Raw genomic sequence first — 19558 nt, forward strand, 5'->3', positions numbered from 1 at the left:
ACAATCTCAAGATACAGACAAAGGAGGAGAGAAGGAAAAAAAGGAAGAAAGCTACCAGGTAATCAGTTTCATGATTATTTAAGATGTCAGGTTAAAATTAATTATTCTGTCTACTTCCTAAAATATAACAAACCAACTGTAATGAGCTTGGATCCTGATGTGAATAAAACATCCTTTAGAAGACCTTTTACTTGAAACAATGTGACTTTCAAAAACAGGGCAAGTCCTCATACGTTCTTCACTCAGCCTCCCCAAGTGTGAACAGCATCTATGATCATAATACAATGATCAAAACCAGAAAATTAACACTGATGTAATCTATAGGTCAAGTTAAGCTAATTACCCAAATAATATTTACTGTTCCAGAATCTAATCCAAGATCCCTTGTTTCATTTAACTGTCATGTCTCCTCACCTCTTTCATGACCCTGACATTTTGAAGATACTGGTCAATCTGGTTTGTAGACTGTGCCTTGGCTATGCCTATCTGATGTCTCCTCCTGTTTGAGTCCAGGTCATACCTTTGCCAGGACACCACTGAGGCAATGCCAGGCCTCTCAGTGCATCATGCAGGAAGCATATGCCATCAAAAAGGTGACAGTAAACTCTGATCATTTGGTTAGGGTGGTGCCTTCCAGGTTTCTCTACCATAAAATTACTAGTTCCCCTTTGTAACTAGTAAGTGTTTTGTGGGAAGATCAAAAGATATTTGAGACAATCTAGGAAACCTGATCTGGACTGAATTCAGGTGACAGCAGGAATTAATCTAATTTGTTAAGTGAGATGATAGCATTGTGGTTATTAAAGAAAACATTCATACTTTCTAGAGATGCTTAACTTTCTAAGAGTATATAGGGTGAGATTTACTTCTTAAAAATTAAAAAAGAAAAATAAAAAAGAGAGACAATGAAATAGAGGAGCAGGTAAAGCAGACATGGTAAAATCATCATCATTAAATCTGGGTGAAAAGGTATACAGAGATTCACTGTACTCATTTCTCTACCTTTTTTTTTTTTTTTGCACATGGCTTGAATCTTACTTTACTATGAGGCCATTATTATAAGATAAAGGGACAATCTAAGCCAATTGGAAGGGATACTGAGACTTGGAAGAAAAAAATAATAAAAGGCAAAAGGTGGGAGAGTGTTTCCAGGCTGTGTAGGTTGATTTTATCAATGGAGAACCTCTCCAATTATGAATTAATTTAGGGAAAACATTTGGAAGTGTTTGCAACACTCTAGAAGTCTGAATTCTATTGGAATAAGCACAAAATTTAGATTAACTAGCTTTTATAAAGGCCTTTATCATTTACAAAGTACAGCCAGCCAGGCACTCACTCCCCCTCATAACCCCAGGTCCACTGTGCTGCAGGAAAGGCAGAGCGTGCAGCCGTCCACGACCACACTCCATGTCAGCGCCAGGGTCTGACTGAAGCCCTGGTCCTACACTCTTTCTATGGCACCACAATGGCAAGTGTTAGGTAGATACAATGATAATCTCCTTAAATTCCATGCATGTTGTTTAACAGAACTTTCATAGGTATTTGGCAAATTCTACCTTCTCAAATATAAATACGCCTTCCTTTACCCCTTCCTGCACAATTCAGACCTAAAGCCATAGATGGGGCTGAGCAAGGCAAATGTCCAAGACAGAACAGGATATCAACGGGTTTATTTACTTCCTCACAAAACACTTTTTAATTACAAAACGAGTAACTTTATAGTGGATAATCTTGGCAGACACCATCTTAGACAAATGATCCATGAACATCACCAATAATAGGATAAATGTCACCTGTAATGGGACAAATGAAAGTCATGCACCACCAGACAGGATGCTGTATGTGAGATCATTTCTGTGATATTCCTGCCAAAGATGCAGAGCTCGGATCATGAGTAACCAGAAGAAACCAAACTTAGGGATATTCTACAAAATAACTGCACTCTAATTTTCAAAAGCATCAAGGTCAAAGTCTAGGAAAGATGGAGAAACTTTTCAGACTGAAGAAGGCTTAAGTGTCAGGACAACTAAATGAAGCAAATGATTCTCAACTGGATCCTTCTGCTCTAACAGAAGTTCTGTTCTGGAACTGGAGAAACTTGAATAGAATCTGAGGATCAGGTGGAAGTAATCAGATGTTAGTCGCCTAATTTTGATGCTATATACCAGTTTATAAGAGTGTAAAAGTTTAAAAAATATCCACGAATTCTTTGATATTCTTCAGGTGGAGCCTGACAAATAAAACGAAGTCGAAGTGACTGTCCAACTTCAAGACAGGTCAAACTCTATTCCTCTCCTGGATCACTTGCTCTGGGAGAAGTCAGCTTCTGTGGATGAGGACAAATCAGCAGGTATGGAGAGGCCCACACAGGGAGATCTGAGGTGCCCCATAAAAGCCAAGTAAGGAGGCCATCTTGGAAACAGACCCTCCAAGCCCCACCAAGAACTTGACTTCAACCTCCTCAGTTTCTCTGAGCCCGACCAGACAGCTCAGCTGCTCCCAAATTCCAAACCCTTAGAAACTATAGGGTGATAAACATTTGTAGTATGTTTGTTTTGTCCCCACCTACGGCAAGCAGAAGTTCCTGGGCCAGGGACTGAACCTATGCCACAGCAGCAACAGCACCAGATCCTTAACTGTTGAGCCACCAGGGAACTCCAAGATTTGTAGTTTTTGACTGCTAAGTTTTATAGTCATTCATTAGGCAGCACTAGATAATTAATACAAGGAGGATGTCCTTGTTTGCAAGAAACACACCATAAAGTTCCTAAAGGTGAGATGGCATCATAGCACCTTGCTCTCAGATGGTTCTGGGAAAAAAATTTTGTACTATTCTTTTTTTTAATAAATCTGAGATTATTTCAAAATAAAAAGTTTAAAACATATAATACAGATTTACTGTTAACTTCTAAAAGGCTCAGCATAGAAACTCCTTTTATGGCTCAGCAGGCTAAGAACCCAACTACCTGGTATGTGGGTTCGATCCCTGGCTTTGCTCAGTGGGTTAAGGATTCAGCATTGCCATGAGCTGCAGTGTAGGTCACAGATGTGGTTCAGATCTGGCATTGCTGTGGCTGTGGCTGGCAGTGGCAGGTCCGATTCAAGCCCTGGTCTGGGAACTTCCATATGCCACAGGTGCAGCCCTTTAAAAAAAAAAAAAAAAAAAGGCTCAGCATGAACAGCAGGCAGCCATTGCTACCCTATGAATTAAGTTCTAATGAGTTACTACTGAGGGCCAGTGTTCTCACTTTTCTCTCCTCCAGAATTAAAGTTATATGGAGAGAAACAAGTCTCAGTTCTTAAGCCCTGAAGTCACATATTTGACCCTTCCCTACAATTAACAGTGTGCCTGTCATTAACAGGAATCACACAAATCCACCTACAATGGTCACAATGCCAAGGGATTATTTTCAAGTGACTTCACTCCACTTGACCCTTTCACTTCTGAAGGACAAACATCTATATAAGTGTTACAGCTTTTAGCATTAATTCAATATAATAAAGATACGGATGTGTTTAGATTCAATTCAAAGAAACAGCAGAAAGAGGTATATTTTTAAACAAATCATGGAAACATGAATATGGATTGAGCATTAAATAATCAAGAAATTATTATTCCTGGAGTACCCCCTGTGGCACAATGTGTTAAGAATCTGACTGCAGCAGCTCCAGTGGCTGCAGTGGCATGAATTCAACCTCCATCTTGGTGCAGTGGGTGAAAGGATCCAGTGTTCACAGCTGCCACTCAGATTCAATCCCTGGCATGGAACTTTCATATGCCATGGGTGCAGACATTAAAAAAAAAAAAAAAAAAAAAAAGGAAAGGGGAGTTCCTGTCGTGGCACAGTGGTTAACGAATCCGACTAGGAACCATGAGGTCGCGGGTTCGGTCCCTGCCCTTGCTCAGTCGGTTAACAATCCAGTGTTGCCGTGAGCTGTGGTGTAGGTCGCAGACGCGGCTCAGATCCCGTGTTGCTGTGGCTCTGGTGTAGGCCGGTGGCTACAGCTCCGACTGGACCCCTAGCCTGGGAACCTCCATATGCCATGGAAGCGGCCTAAGAAATAGCAAAAAGACAAAAAGGAAAGGGAGAGAGGGAGGAAGAAAATATTAATCACCTTAATTGGGTACAATAATGGCATAATGGTTGTGTTTTTTAGAAAATCCTTGTCAGAGATAAATATTGAGATGCTTACAGGTATAACAACATGCTATCTAGATTTTGCATTAATACTCTAGAAAAACAGCAACAAAAATTTATCAAGTACACTTAGATAAAAGTAGGTTATCTAAATTCACTTTCTTTTTTGTTTTGTCTTTTTAGGGCTGTACCCATAGCATATGGAGGTTTCCAGGCTAGAGGCAGAATAGGAGCTGTTGGCTCTGGCCTACACCAGAGCCACAGCAACGCCAGATCGGAGCCACATCGGCGACCTACAGCACAGCTCACAGCAATGCTAGATCTTTAACCTAGAGCGAGGCAAGATCGAACCTGTATCCTCACGGATAATCGTCAGATTCATTTCTGCTGAGCCACAATGGGAACTCTACTTTCACATTCTAAAGGATGATTAATGCTATTCTCTTATTGATTGCATAAACCATGCCATTAAAAGAACTATTATACATAAGAGTTTTGCATGACAAAACTCTTGCATGTATACGTACAGGAGTTCCCGTTGTGGCTCAGTGGTTAATGAATCAGACTAGGAACCATGAGGTTTTGGGTTCCATCTCTGGCCTCCCTCAGTGGGTTAAGGATCCGGCATTGCCGTAAGCTGTGGTGTAGGTCGCAGATGCAGCTCGGATCCCAAGTTGCAATGGCTGTGGCGTAGGCCAGTGGCTACAGCTCTGATTAGACCCCTAGCCTGGGAACCTCCATATGCCGCAGGTGTGGCCCTAGAAAAGGACAAAAAAAAAAAAAAAAAAAAAAAAAAATCATATACAGAGTCAAAGACAGATGACAAACTAGAAGAAAAGATTCACAACGTATACCACAGACAAAAGGCTAATATCCCTAATATGTAAAGGGACAAATGACAGAAAAATAGGAAACAAACCACAAAAGATGGGAGCTCCCTTTTGGCATTCCAGCATTGTCACCGCAGTGGCCTGGGTAGCTGCTGTGGCACAGGTCTGATCCCTGGTCTAGGACCTTTCATGTGCCAAAGGCAACACCAACCCCCCCCCAAAAAAAAAAACCCCAAAAAACCCCACAAACTTAATTCACAAGGACTTTTAAACATGAAAAAAATGTTCACATTTGAAGAAAAAAAATTTAAATATTGAGATTCCATTTCTCACCTCTCAGACTGGCCAAAATTAAAATCAAGGACAACATGTTCTGCTTGTGAGGCCACAGGGAAATGAACACTTTCTACACTGCTGGTGGGAAAGCAAACCAGCCAAGCTTTTGAAGGGAGCTTTGGTAATATCTAACACAACTATGTCTATACAACTTCCCTTTGGTCCATCAATTCCACCTAGAATTTTACCTTGAAAATATACCACCAACAGTAGAAAAACACACACGCCCTTGGTTATTCACTGCCTCTTTGTTTGTGAATGCAAAGTCCTGGAAACAATCTAAATGCCCATATACAGAGTGGTTGAATAAACTAGGTACATCCACTTAATGGCGTAACATAAAGCTAAAAAAAGATAAAAATGAGGAAGATCTCTTTGAACTGGCATGCAGTAACTGCATGAAGCAAAACGCAAGACCATCTATAGCATGCCGCCGTTCATGTATGAAAAAAGGAGATAAAAGGAAATACATATGTATGGGCTCATTTGCACAAAGAAACACAGCAAGGGTAATGCAGAAACTAAAGAGACTGGTTACATATAGGAGGTAGGTGGGAAAGTGGTGGGGGGAAAAAAAAGGAAATGAGAATGGGGTGGCAGGGATGAGGAGAGGGTAACAGAAAAACCTTTTGAACAACAGTCACTCTCAGAACCACAGTAATGCTGCACATATCCTTCATGTACGCTCCTGACACATACACACATCCCAAAATGTGAGAGAACCCCAAATGGCATCCCAACCCTAACAAATGAACCTACTATATTACAAATGAAAAATGTAACACCACTACAGGATGTGGAGAAAAAATGAACTAATCTAAGTTAACAGCATCCTCATGGATACTGTAAGGCTAAGACAGAAAGCTGTACAAAAATGCTGTCATCTAGATAAAGAATGTTTCCTAAATGGTTGGCAATTCTCAAAGTCCCTTATGTGCATATTAGAATGAACAAGAAAATATGTTGTAGACAGAGTTAAATTCCTCACTGCTCGAGAAAGGAGTTACAAATATGGAAAGGTGAAAGGCTGGAACAACCCTGTGGTGTCTGATTAAAATCCGAGGTATCAGGTAAACTCAGTATAGCCATGTACATGTGTAACGGGATACATAACACACATTCCCCACCTCAGTCCATTGGAGGAGCCTAGAAACAACATCCCATAAAAGTAAGCAAACTACTTACACCTTTTTTTTTTTCTTCCATTTTTTCTTTCTTTTTTTCTTTTTAGGATTGCACCTGCAGCATATGGAAGTTCCCAGGCTAGGGGTCAAACTGGAGCTGCAGCTGCTGGCCTACACCACAGCCATGGCAACGTCAGATCATTAACCCACTAGAGAGGCCAGGGATTGCATTCTCATGAGACACTAGTCAGGTTCTTAACCTGCTGAGTCACAAGTTCTTCTACACTTTCATTTCTAAACACTGTTCTCCAATCCAAGGAACCAGGGCTCCTTGGAGAAGTAGCTGATACTTGGCCTGGGGCATGGAAAATATGAGCTAAAAACATCTTGCGACACCAGAAAATATGGGGGAAAAAAGAAAGATGACTTATCAAAAGGACACAAGATTCCATTCTCAACAACACAGATGAACCTAGAGGGTATTATACCTACTGAAATAAGTCAGAGAAAGACAAAACACTCTCTTATCTCCTACATGCGGAATCTAAAAAAGCCAAATGAACTTATATAACAAAACAGAAAGAGACTCACAGATATAGAAAACAGATTAGTGGTTACCAGTGGGGAATGGGAAGAGGGGAGGGACAAGGAAGGGGTAGAGGATCAAGGGTACAAACTACGATCTACAAAATAAATAAGCTATAAGGACATATTGTATAGCACCAGGAGATACAGCCAATATTTTGTAATAACTTTAAATGGAGTAAGTCTTTAAAAATATTGAATCATTATGCTGTACACCTGAAACTAATATAATAGGTAAGTCAACGATACTTCAATTAAAAAATTTAAAAAAAAAATACATAGGAACCAACCTAAAGAAGTTCCTAATGGCCAAAGCTGGAATAATTTGAACAAAATAAAATGTAGCCTACAAAATAAAATAAATTCTGTAGGTCCACACTGATAAAAAATAATCAATTAAATAAAATAAAAAGGAAGGGGAGTTCCCGTTGTGGCACAGTGGTCAATGAATCCGACTAGGAACCATGAGGTTGCAGGTTCGATCCCTGGCCTCGAGCAGTGGGTTAAGGATCCAGCATTGCCGTGAGCTGTGGTATGGGTCACAAACACAGCTCAGATCCCACATTGCTGTGGCTGTGGTGTAGGCCCGCAGGCTGGTGGCTGCGGCTCCGATTCGACCCCTAGCCTGGGAACCTCCATATGCCACGGGAGCGGCCCGAGAAATGGCAAAAAGAAAAAAAAAAAAAAAAAAAAAAAAAAAAAAGGGAAGAAATAGCAAACGATCAAGCAAATACCACATTAACAATTGCTAACAACAAGATCCACCAATAGATGCTAAAATTAGTGGGATGGGCAAAACTTTAAGGAGAGACAGGTTATCTGCATAGCCTCAAAGTATCTTTCCCTAAGATTTATTAACTACAAAGGGAAAGACAGGAGAGCCAGTAGAAACTACCTTAACCAAATGATCTCCACAAGACAACCAATAAGAAGAAGACACATCAACATCTGAGCCCATGAGATGAGCAGAGGATACCTATCTGCCGTGATCTTCTGAAACTGCACAACCTGAGTCTAATCATGAAAAAAAGTCAGACCGACCCTCACTGAGGAATATTCAACAAAGTCACTGATCAATACTGCAAGAGGCTAAGGAGAAATAACTAAATGCAACATGAGAACCTAGAAAAGAGGCACTAGTGGGAAAATTGGTGAACTGTAAATAAAGTCTTCAGCTTCATTAACAGCATTTACCATTGTAAATTCAGCAGTTTTGATAACTGTACTAGGGTTGTGTAAGATCCTGATGAGGGATATGGGGAAATTCTATTATTTTTGGCAACATTACTGTAAGTTTAAAATTAGTTCAAAATTAAAAGTTAAACAAACTGTATACCATATATAAATGACTAGAGCTTATAAGAAGGGACAAAGAAGGAAACTATTTCTTGCATATTCTGGCTGAGTCTAGTCAGAGATGGGGGTGAGGGAGTGGTAATAGTATGTCTAATCCAAGCTGAGATGGAGCTGATGACAGTAGTTCTACATAACACTGGGTCCAAAACAAACATTTGGAGCTTACCTACCTCGATCATGTAGGGCTAACAAAACCCGTTCATACAAGCAAGCTCTGTAGAGGTCTCCAGGAATTGGTTTTCCTGCCCAGCAGTCAAGTTCGAGCTTCTCAGGGTCTGGGGCATGGGGATCGGGCTCCGCTAGAATATACCGATAGCCGTCTTTGTTAAATGGGTGTTCCAATGGGTAGCCATGAGGGGGAAGGCGCTGAGCAGAAAACAAGGGGTCACTGCAGAAAGGAAAAAAAATAGAATCAAGAAACGAAAACCCCTCTAGCTCAAGTGCCTTCAATTCTGTAAGAAAAGACTCTGATTTATTAGATTTCATCTGCAATATGGAGGACTTCAAATGCTCATTACTCATACAGCTCGTCCCGCCCTCTGCAGGTAAGACGGGGAAATGACAATTTACTCTCATCTGTAGGGCTATCTATGAAATTGAGCCAGTACCATCACAGGTGAGAAAGGGAACAGACGAGGAACAGGGCGTATTTAGCATATTTATCACCATAAACCAACGAACAGAAACTCAAGAGGTATGGGCACTTACTACCTGTTGCCAGTCTGAATAAGAACTGGCCTGGATTTCGCTACCTCAGCACCAAACGAAGTGGAGAGAAGAGCCATGAGGGAGGCAGAACATTCAAAGAACTACCATTTCAATATTGGTTTCACTCCCCTGCGCCATCTCTCCTTTTTCCAGATGCCTCACTCGAGATTTATTCCCAGGTAAATCACTGGATGGTGCTGCCCTGGGGCTGCTCTACTCAGAATAAGTTCATAAAACAGGATGCCTAGCCTGGGGTTACTTTACTCCTCAAAGCACTTAAGGCTTGAGAAACAAGGGACAGGCTTATACCCTGACACCTTAGCTCTTTCCCCTCTGATGGACACTGCCACCCAGAGAACACTCCAGCAGTGCTGAGGAGGGTGGATGTTCTGCCCACCTCCGGGCCTTCTTGGTGGTCCCCGTGGTTCCGCCATCCTGCTGCTTGCGCTTAGCGCCTCTTCCTTTCCCACTGCTTCCTGCTGCAATTCCTCCTTTGAAGAGAAGGCAGATCACTTTTAATGGGCTGTGACCGATACCCCACGGATAGATGCTGACACTCCGTGGGTACCAACACCCCAGCATGCATTTGTGTGACGCCACAGGGCTTCCTGCCCAAAAGCACACTGGGCTGTACTCTGGTTCAGAGCAAGTCTGCTGAGGGGCTCACAGCCCAGAACACCGGGTTCTGGCAGTAAAGGTGAGTGAACCCAGCACACATGCTACCTGTGTTACATTTTCAACCCACTAGTGCACTTTCTGAGGATGTAACACAAATGCATTTTCACTCACTCAGATTCCAAACACCCACAGCTAGAAACAACTGCATGGATGAAGGTTTTTTCTACCCAATCAATACAAACATCTGCAAAGAGAAAATAGCTCCACGATAAGTAGATGTTCACTTGCTTGAACTACACACGGTATATTCCATAAACATGATAAAGGCACAGTATCTGCTAAAGCACTTAACTTGAATATCCACCAAGACAAAAGTACACCAAACATGGAAAACAAAAACAGATGTACCAAAAAGGTGTTTCTCTCCAGTGCTGTTAGGCATCCACTAGGTTGTACATGACCCATGTAGGAAAGGTGGCTTTCAATTTAGTAGGCAATTTTTGCAATTAAGATGGTGCCAGCACATCCAATTTAGGTTAGACTAAGCTGGCTTGTAGAATTAAGAGCAAATATCAATAGAGAATATATAAATTTTATACAAAAAAAAAAAATCTACATACTAAAGCCACAAGGAACACTACCTTGTGTATTTTTGAAAATGGGTTTTTTGAAATTTTTGTCCAGTTACCATTCCTCTCAGTTTGTTTTTCCAACTGCAAGAAAACATCCCTGAACTGCAGGAAAACACCTTTATGTAAACAACTGCATACAGTACTGTATCTTAATTTGGGGCAAGCTTGGAAATTATCAGCAGTTCTGCTGCAAGAAAAGGGATCAAGACGTTGAAGGCAGGTCATATTCTGCACAGACAAGACCAGACTTAAGCAGAACTCCCTTTAATGAACACACCAGCTGTCATTCCTATTCCTTATAAAAGGCTTAAAGTTAAACTGCTGTAGCATCAACACCTCTAGTCTGAGTTACCTTAATCAAAAAATGATTAAGTTTTTTTGGCATTTGCATTTTAGTTATTTTGAGGGGCGTTTTAGATCCATCTTGAACAAAACAAGCAAGACTAAGGGGACTGCTGGCCGTGTTAGGCAGAATATGACAACGTACAAGCTTCTCATCACTGACATTAAACTGGAACTAATATTTCATAGCAAATGCTATTGCCACCATTTTCACAAAGCTTTAAAATTCTAATGTCATTTTAGCTTCTACCACAACTCAGCAAAAAGCATTTTCCAAACCACAAAATACTTAAGTCTGAGAGGCTGAAAGAAGACAGAGGAGGAATTCACCTCCAAAAGAGGCTCCACCTGTAAGAACAGAAGTGGCACCATGTATTTGTCAAATTTTAACAGTTAAAAGGGGAAAAAAATAATGTAAAAAGATGAACAAATACACTTAGCTATTTCCAACCCATCTTAGAATATCAGTAACAGTGGGAATGATTTACTCATATAAGATGCTACCACTCCAAAAGATGAGTTAATGATATCACGGGTCAGAGGAATAGCTGGCTACCTCCCCACTATCCCAACTCTCAATAGATTATCGTTAGTAACAAAGGGCATGGATGCTAGCAGGCGGGTTAGAGAGAAAAACATGCTACAGTGGGTGCTCAACACAGAGATGCTGTCATGTGAATAAGCTGAAGATTCAGGATAAAATAAAAACAGGAGATGGGCAAGAAGTTTGTTAAGTAACAGCTGAATTAAGGAAAAAGTGAAGTACTGAATCTAAGTCAAGGACACAGAAGGGGAGCCTAATATAAACACAGTAAATCTGACCTTAAAATTGTGCCTTGTTTCATGCTAGGTCTGTTTCACTTAAGATCAAACTGTTGTGTAGAGTGACAAAAGTTCTCTACTACCATCTGTCGTATCTTTAGCTAGCTCCTAAAAATTAAGACTTGGACTTTAAAGCATCTTGGTAAATATCCAGGTAAGAGTCAACCCAAAGACCGCCTAATCCTAGGCACATTTGGATTCAAGAGCTTACAAATATATCATCAATGAGACACTTAAATACTTACCATTTAGATTCCCACTGGTAGAAACAGTGCTGCTTTGTTTTTGGTTGTCATAAGCAGGGCCAATGTTACTAAGATCCTGGAGGGAAAAATATTCAATTATAAAGGGAGGCTATATAATGAAACCAACCTGGCAATGTCAAAAAAACAAAAACAACAAAGGAAGAAATTCTAGTAGAATGACAATCCTACAGTCTGAAACCTGCAGGAGTCCCAAACTCAGATGCTTCGAGATAGGCAAGTAACAAGTGTGCGGCAGCCAAGTATAGACCAATGCGCTTTGAGAATGAGGATGAATGGCAACCACCCCATGAGGGTAGTGGAGGGCCAATGGCTCCCTTGGGAGTCCAGGCCCAAAGTAATCAGAGCTTCTCATTTTACAGGAAAAGACAGAAATCTGCATTTCTATGCAAAATCTTGAATTTTCAATGCTGGCAAATCACACATTTTAAGGTACAGATAAAAGATCTGACCTCCCGAGACGCTAAATGTGACCCCTGCTACTGAACAAGAAGAGTGAAAATTTGCTTCTTCCTCATGTTATGCCAGGTATGCAGCACAACCTCTTCTTCACGGTGAATTTTTCTTCACACTGACAAATGTTTTTAGAGCAAAGTTGAGATGGAAAGAAAGTGAGAATATAACTTGGAATGGCCTGTGTTACAAGTGAGGAAACGGAAGTTTAAAAAAATTAAAAAAATATGCATCAAGTCATAACATTTTGGGGAGGAGCGAAACTAAAACACCAGCCTTCCGGATTAAGAGTGTTCTTTCTTTCCAGGTGGAATGAGAACCATTTACTTGTAGCCCAGAAAGCCATAGGTGTGAAGGGCAGTGTGTTATAAGTGGCAAATATACAAATGTAAACAAAGCCTGAGTCTCTGTCTCCTTGGCTTAAAAATCAAAAGGGGAATATGAAGCCTATTAACATACCTGATCCAGAAGGCCAAACTTGGGGTAATCTTCTTCTGGGTCCTTACTCCCAGGATCAGGGTGTTCCTTTACTAAGAACACATCTCTTTCTTTACTCTAAAAGCAAAGAGTATTGCAGTATTACTGGAAATTTTATATGTAACAGAAGTACTAAACAGATGATCAACCACTCCAATTCCTAGGAGTAATCTCCAAAACACAAACAAAGCCCCCTCCACAGCAGTACTGCTTTTTCTGATCAGAAAATTAATATATGACCTTCAAAAAATTCAAACAATTCCCTTGTGGCTTAGTGGGTTAAGGATCTGGCATTGTCACTGCTGTGGCTCTGATTAGAACCTTGGTGCAGGTTCAATCCTTGGTTTGGGAATTTTCCATGCTGTGGGGGTGACCAAAAGAAAAGTCAAATAGAGAAACTTGAAAAACTGAAAGCCAACATTCTTCATAACCCCCTCCTATCCTTGCACCTCACAGAGATAAGTACTATTAATGGCTTGCCTGGGCTTCTCCCCAGATGCTTTAAGGGCAATAATGTATATATACAACAGTGTTATTTGCTTTCGCTCTTTTTAAAAAAACAAAAAAATTTTTTTAATCAAAGAAAAACAACTGTCTCCAATTTCAATACAAAATTATTCTCACAAAAGTGCATCAGACAGGAGTTCCCATCATGGCTCATCAGAAAAGAATCTGACCAATATCCATGAGGACACAGGTTAGATTCCCTGGCCTCGCTCAGTGGGTTAAGGATCCAGTGTTCCCGTGAGCTGTGGTGTAGGTCACAGATGCAGCTCAGTTCTGGCATTGCTATGGCTGTGGCATAGGCTGGTGGCTACAGCTCTGATTCAACCCCTTGCCTGGGAACTTATATATGCTGAACATATGGCCCTAAAAAGCAAAAAGAAAACAAAACACCAAAAAAAGACCAAACAAAAAAACCCACCGTGCCTTCATTTAAGACACAATGTGTAACTTACTGATTTTGTGTGAAAACTATTAAATATTAGGTTGTTCTCATTTTCTTAGTCATCACATTATTTCAGTGAGACCAAAAAAAATTAATTTTTACAAAGAACACTAGTTTTCCAAATGTCAAGGCTAATCAATTTTAGTCTACTTACCATTGTTTTAACAATGTTATTTGGCCAAGTCATTTTCCCAGGTCTCTGTCTGGTCGTCATGCACTCCCAGTATTTATCAATAAATGGTATGATATCCTAAGTTTTAAAACAAGATAAAATTAAAAATAAATAAAAAATAAAACAAGATATATTAAGATTTTCATAGTTTCTTTCAAGCTTATGCTCGCAAAAAAAAATTTTTAAACTGCAGCATTTTCAAAGGGCTTGTCAGAACCAAAAGACGAATCCACTGTATAGTTCAGGGAAATCTACTCAATAGTATGGGAAAACCCATATGGGAAAAAAGAATGGATATATATGTATAACTGATTCACTTTGCTGTACACCTGAAACTAACATAGCATTCTAAGTCAACTCTACTCCAATGAAGATTTAATGTAAGAAAAGGGGACAAATCCATGTTTAGTCTTTTAATAAGTGAACAAACATAACTGCACGCAAACAACATACAGGTTGTGGGGAATCTGACGTAAGTATACACAAATCTTAGCCATTTAGGGCTTTCGATCCAGCTGGAGGGAAAAGACTGATCCAGTCCCCTGGACAGGGCTGCAGCCTGGAAGATGACACCCAAGTTCTCCCTCCAGAGCTCCTGCTCCTCCATGCTTGAGGCATCTCCCCTGCACACCCCAAAGGCGCCTCAGAATCCTTGTGACTAAGCCTGAACTGTATCTCCCTCCACAGATTTGCTCTGTAGACTCTGTTCTTGCTCTTAACACTCAGAGTCACCTTCACCTGGAATCACAAGTTTGACTCCAGAGTCATCCTTGTTCTTCTCGTACAACCTGCATATCTCAACTGTCACTAAATAAGTTTTTAAATTTCAGAACTTTCTCCGCAGTCAGGCCTCCTTCCCACCCCCACTGCTTTGACTGTGGTCCTTGCCAGTTCCTGCCTGTGCCACTCAAACAGCTGTCTAAGCTTGATCCTCTGGCACCAACCTCCCCTGACCCCAGACCACCTTCCACAGCCCAGTGCAGCTAGTCCACCACTAACATCTTTCACCAGAGTCAGTGCCCTGAAAACCAAATCAGTACTAAAAGAAACCAGGGTTGAATCAGAGAAAGTACAAGAAAAAAAAGACTAGAATGTTCTGTTGTTCCAGAAAGTAGGGAAGAGTTCAAAAAACTGATAGGGACATATCAAAAAGTTTCAGGAGTCAGTTTGGACGGAGCCCACACTGGTCAAATCTGAGCATCAGAAATTCAGAAATCTCATAATGGACTATAAAAAGCCACAAATCCACAGCAGTTCCTAAACTTAAACGAGGACAATGGGGGGCACGCTTCTTTACTGATTTAGGCAAGGAAACTCAATGGTTGCTACAACCACTGCTTGAAAGGGTTAGAATAAGATATTCACACAAACTAGATGTATCACCCCATGAATTACTAATTACAAAGAAAAAGTGTCCCTATAATAGAGAAATCTTGTAGTCAAATTTAGGATCACTACTAATAAAACAAAGCAATTGATGGGAGTTCTTGCCATGGTGCAACAGGATTGGCGATGTCTTGGGAGCATTGGGATGCAGGTTTGATCCCCAGCCCAGCACAGTGGATTAAGGATCAGGTGTTGCCGCAGCTGTGGCGTAGGTTGCAGCTTTGGTTTGGATCTGATCCCTGGCCTGGGAACTTCATATGCCACAGAGTGGCCAAAGAAGAAAAAAGATTAAAAATAAATGAATAAAAAACAAAGGAATAGCTTATGCTTTCTGATGTGATAACAGAGAAAAACACACGCTGCCTAGATGATATTCTTGCTAAAAATGTTTAACCTGAACTTATTCATAAGGAAACAATCAGATAAATGCAAACTGAGGGGCATCATGACAAACAACTGTCTAGGCCTCTTCAAAATTTCAAATGTCCTAACAGACCAAATAAATAAATAAATACAGTAAAATAAACAAAGGAATTGTTCTAGAGATAAAAGAGACATTACAACTAATGTGTGCCCCTCGATTAGGTTCTGGATGGAAGAAAAAGCTATAAGGGATATTATTAAGACAATAATAATATTGAGAAAATATAGACTGTATACACAGAAATACAAAGTGTACATATTAGATAGCTGTACTGCATCAACATTAAATTTTTTTAGTACGATCCCTGTATCACGGTTATGAGAGAATACTGGGTAAAGTATAATACCTGCAGTTTAGTTTCCTATAAGCTTAGAAGGAAATAGATATGGGGAGATAAAGCAAACACAGCAAAATATTAACTGGCAAATCTGGATAAAGAATAAACACATGTTCAAAAAGACAACTTACAGAATGGGAGAAAATAGTTTCAAATGATGCAACTGACAAGGGTCTAATCTCTAAAATATACAAACAACTTATACAACTCAACAGAAAAAAAAAAAAAAAGCCAACAACCCAATGGAAAAATGGGCAAAAGACCTGAATAGACATTTCTCCAAGGAAGATATACAGATGGCCAACAAGCACTTGAAACAATGCTCAACATCACTAATTAGTAGAGAAATGCAAATCAAAACTACCACGAGATACCACCTTATACCAGTCAGAATGGCCATCATTAATAAGTCCACAAATAACAAGTGCTGGAGGGGCTGTGGAGAAAAGGGAACCCTCCTGCACTGTTGGTGGGAATGTCAGCTGGTACAACCACTATGGGCAACAGTATGGAGGTACCTTAGAAAACTATTCATAGAACTACCATATGACATAGCAGTCCCACTCTTGGGCATGTATCCAGACAAAACTTTCCTTAAAAAAGACACATGCAGGAGTTCCCGTCGTGGCTCAGTGGTTAATGAATCTGACTAGGAACCATGAGGTTTCAGGTTTGATCCCTGGCCTTCTCAGTGGGTTAAGGATCCGGCGTTGCCATTAGCTGTGGTGTAGGTTGCAGACGAGGCTCGGATCCCGCATTGCTGTGGCTCTGGCGTAGGCCAGCAGCTACAGCTACAATCTGACCCCTAGCCTGGGAACCTTCATATGCCGAGGGAGCGGCCCCAGAAGTGGCAAAAAGACAAAGACACATGCACCCGCATGTTCACTGCAGCACTACTCACAATAGCCAACACATGCAATCAACCCAAATGTTCACGGACAGATGATTGGATTAGGAACATGTAGTATATATACACAACGGAATACTACTCAGCCATAAAAAAGAACAAAATAATGCCATTTGCAGCAACATGGATGGAACTAGAGACTCTCATACTGAATGAAGTAAGTCAGAAAGAGAAAGACAAATACCTTATGATATCACTTTTATCTGGAATCTAATATATAGCACAAATGAACCTTTCCACAGAAAAGAAAATCATGGACTTGGAAACTTGTAGTTGCCAAGGGGGAGGGGAGGGAGTGGGATGGACTGGGAGCTTGGGATTAATAGATGCAGACTGTTGCCTTCAGGATGGATTAGCAATGAGATCCTGCTGTGCAGCACTGGGAACTCTGTCCAGTCACTTATGATGGAACATGTAATGTGAAAAAAAAGAATGTATACATGTATGTGTAACTGGGTCACCATGCTGTACAGTAGAAAAATATAATAATAAAAGGCTAAAAATAAAAGAATAAACACATGTTCACTGCACTATTTGAATTTTTCTGTATATTTTATAAATTCAAAATAATAATTTGGGAAAAAAAGAGAGAAGAAAACCAAACCTATTAACGGCAAACATCTATCTATCTATCTATCTTTTACCGTTTCAGGGCCATACCTGTGGCATATGGAGGTCCCCAGGCTAGCAGTCAAATTGGAGCTATAGCCACTGGCCTACGCCACAGCCAAGCCACGCCAGATCCAAGCCTCGTCTGTAACCTACACCACAGCTCACAGCAATGCTGGATCCTTAACCCACTGAGCAAGGCCAGGGATGGAACCTGCGTCCTCATGGATACTAGTCAGATTTGTTTCTGCTGAGCCACAATGGGAACTCCCAGGAAAGCTCTATTTAAATGCATGCTCTTTTAATGCAGGAAAAAAAAGGGGCTTGTGGAGGGGACCCTCTGCTGACTCCTCCACCTTACAGGATTAAGTCTTAACCTCTGGTTAGTAGAAAACTCCCTTGTCAGTCTGATCCTAAATATGTTAGTCTCACTAAACCCCCTATACTAACCAGTGTCTTTCAAACTATAGGCTGCAGTCAGTTAACAGGTTATAAAGTCAGTTCTATAGGTCAAAACTAGCATTGACTAGAATAGAAAATAGCAGTGTGCAGAGGGAAGAGACCAGAGGGTGTTTCGGTTTTAAATGAATACTAAGAGGGTGAATGAATACCAGAGGGTGTTTCAGTTTTAAATGTATATAAGTCACAATGTAAACTCCATCATTCTAAAATTTGTCTTATTTTTACCATGAATCACAATAGGAAAGATTCATGGACTGGCTAATCATCTAATTCTGAGTCCTGACTTTAGTCAAGTGGTTTCCCAATTTAACGATAAAGGATAAATCTTTTTAAAAAAAGGAATGTATACCTGCTTTAGAGCACCAAGAACCATATGTAATAACTTGTGATGGAACATGCTGGAGGATAATGTGAGAAAAAGAATGCGTGTGTGTATATATATATTTCTATTCTAGTCATATATACATGACTGGGTCATTTTGCTATACAGCAGAAATTGACAGAATGTTGTAAATCAACTATAATAGAAAAAATTAAAATCTTAAAATAAAAATAAATAAAAGGAACGTATAAACTGGTCGTCTTCCTTGACGATAACAAGTGATCAGCATCTATAAAAACGGCTCAAACTGGAGTTCGCGCTGTGGCACCATGGGTTAAGGATTCGACTTTATCTTTGCAGCAGCGAGGGTTCGATCCCCGGCCTTGCACAGCAGATTAAGGATCTGGCGTTGCTGCAGCTATGGCATAGGTTGCAGCTGCAACTTGGATTCAGTTTTTTTTTTTTTTGTCTTTTTGCCATTTCTACTAATAACTAATCCAATGATATAATGTGCACACAGCAGAAAATCAGTAAATCACCTGAATCTACAGTCATATATTCATAAAAACTGGGGGGAAGAAGTTATTGTTAGAGTGAGTGTACCACTGACCCTTGGACAACTCTGCCAAGGGGTCAGGGGTGCTGTCTGCACAGTCAAAAATCCTCGTATACCTTTACAGTTAGCCCTCTGTATCTGTGATTCCACATCCAAGGATTCAACCTTGAATGGTATAGGACTGCAATAATTTAGTGAAAAAAAATCTGCATATAAGTGGACCTATGAAGTTCCAATTCGTGTTGTTGAAGGGTCCACTGTATTCAAATTCAGAAGTACTTTTTATCGATGGAAACTTCCCAAATCTCAAGGATACTGGATTCAAGATACAAGAAGCACAGAGGGCCCCAAACAAACTGAACCCAAACAGACCCACACCAAGACACATCATAATAAAAACGGCAAAAGTTAGTGATAAAGAGAGGATCCTAAAGGCAGCAAGAGAAAAACAGAATGTTACCTACAAGGGAACCCCCATAAGAATATCAGCTGATTTCTCTACAGAAACACTACAGAAGTACTTTTTGATTCTTTGGCATAATTGCAATTACAATAATTCTATCTCTACCTTATCCTTGGAGAACATGGTTTTTGGGTGTTCATCCTGTGTTCGAGACTGCCACGTTAGGTTGGCCAAAGCACTAAGGCACATTTCCTTCAAGTCTATAAAAACAAAATGGAAAAAGACATTACCTGAGTAATATATCCCTATTACCAAAAGAATATTCCACTAGATGGTCCACAGGTTA

The 19558-nt window shown here is 40.4% G+C and overlaps 1 protein-coding gene across 4 annotated transcripts in view; it reads right to left on the reverse strand.

Moving 5' to 3' along the window:
- Nucleotides 1-19558, reverse strand: part of ASH2L (ASH2 like histone lysine methyltransferase complex subunit) — a 31135-nt gene that overhangs the window by 6908 nt on the left and 4669 nt on the right. For 2 of the 4 annotated variants that reach the window (XM_021074652.1, XM_021074651.1), the window contains exons 5-11: nt 19378-19472; nt 13789-13884; nt 12668-12763; nt 11738-11813; nt 11001-11018; nt 9476-9569; nt 8541-8758 (exon numbers count right to left, since the gene is read on the reverse strand). In XM_021074652.1, coding sequence (XP_020930311.1) covers nt 8541-8758; nt 9476-9569; nt 11001-11018; nt 11738-11813; nt 12668-12763; nt 13789-13884; nt 19378-19472 — 693 coding nt within the window. 4 annotated transcript variants of the gene reach the window in all.

The sequence above is a fragment of the Sus scrofa genome, chromosome 15 (genome assembly GCF_000003025.6).
Source record: "Sus scrofa isolate TJ Tabasco breed Duroc chromosome 15, Sscrofa11.1, whole genome shotgun sequence".
In the NCBI taxonomy this organism is placed as follows: Eukaryota; Metazoa; Chordata; class Mammalia; order Artiodactyla; family Suidae; genus Sus; species Sus scrofa.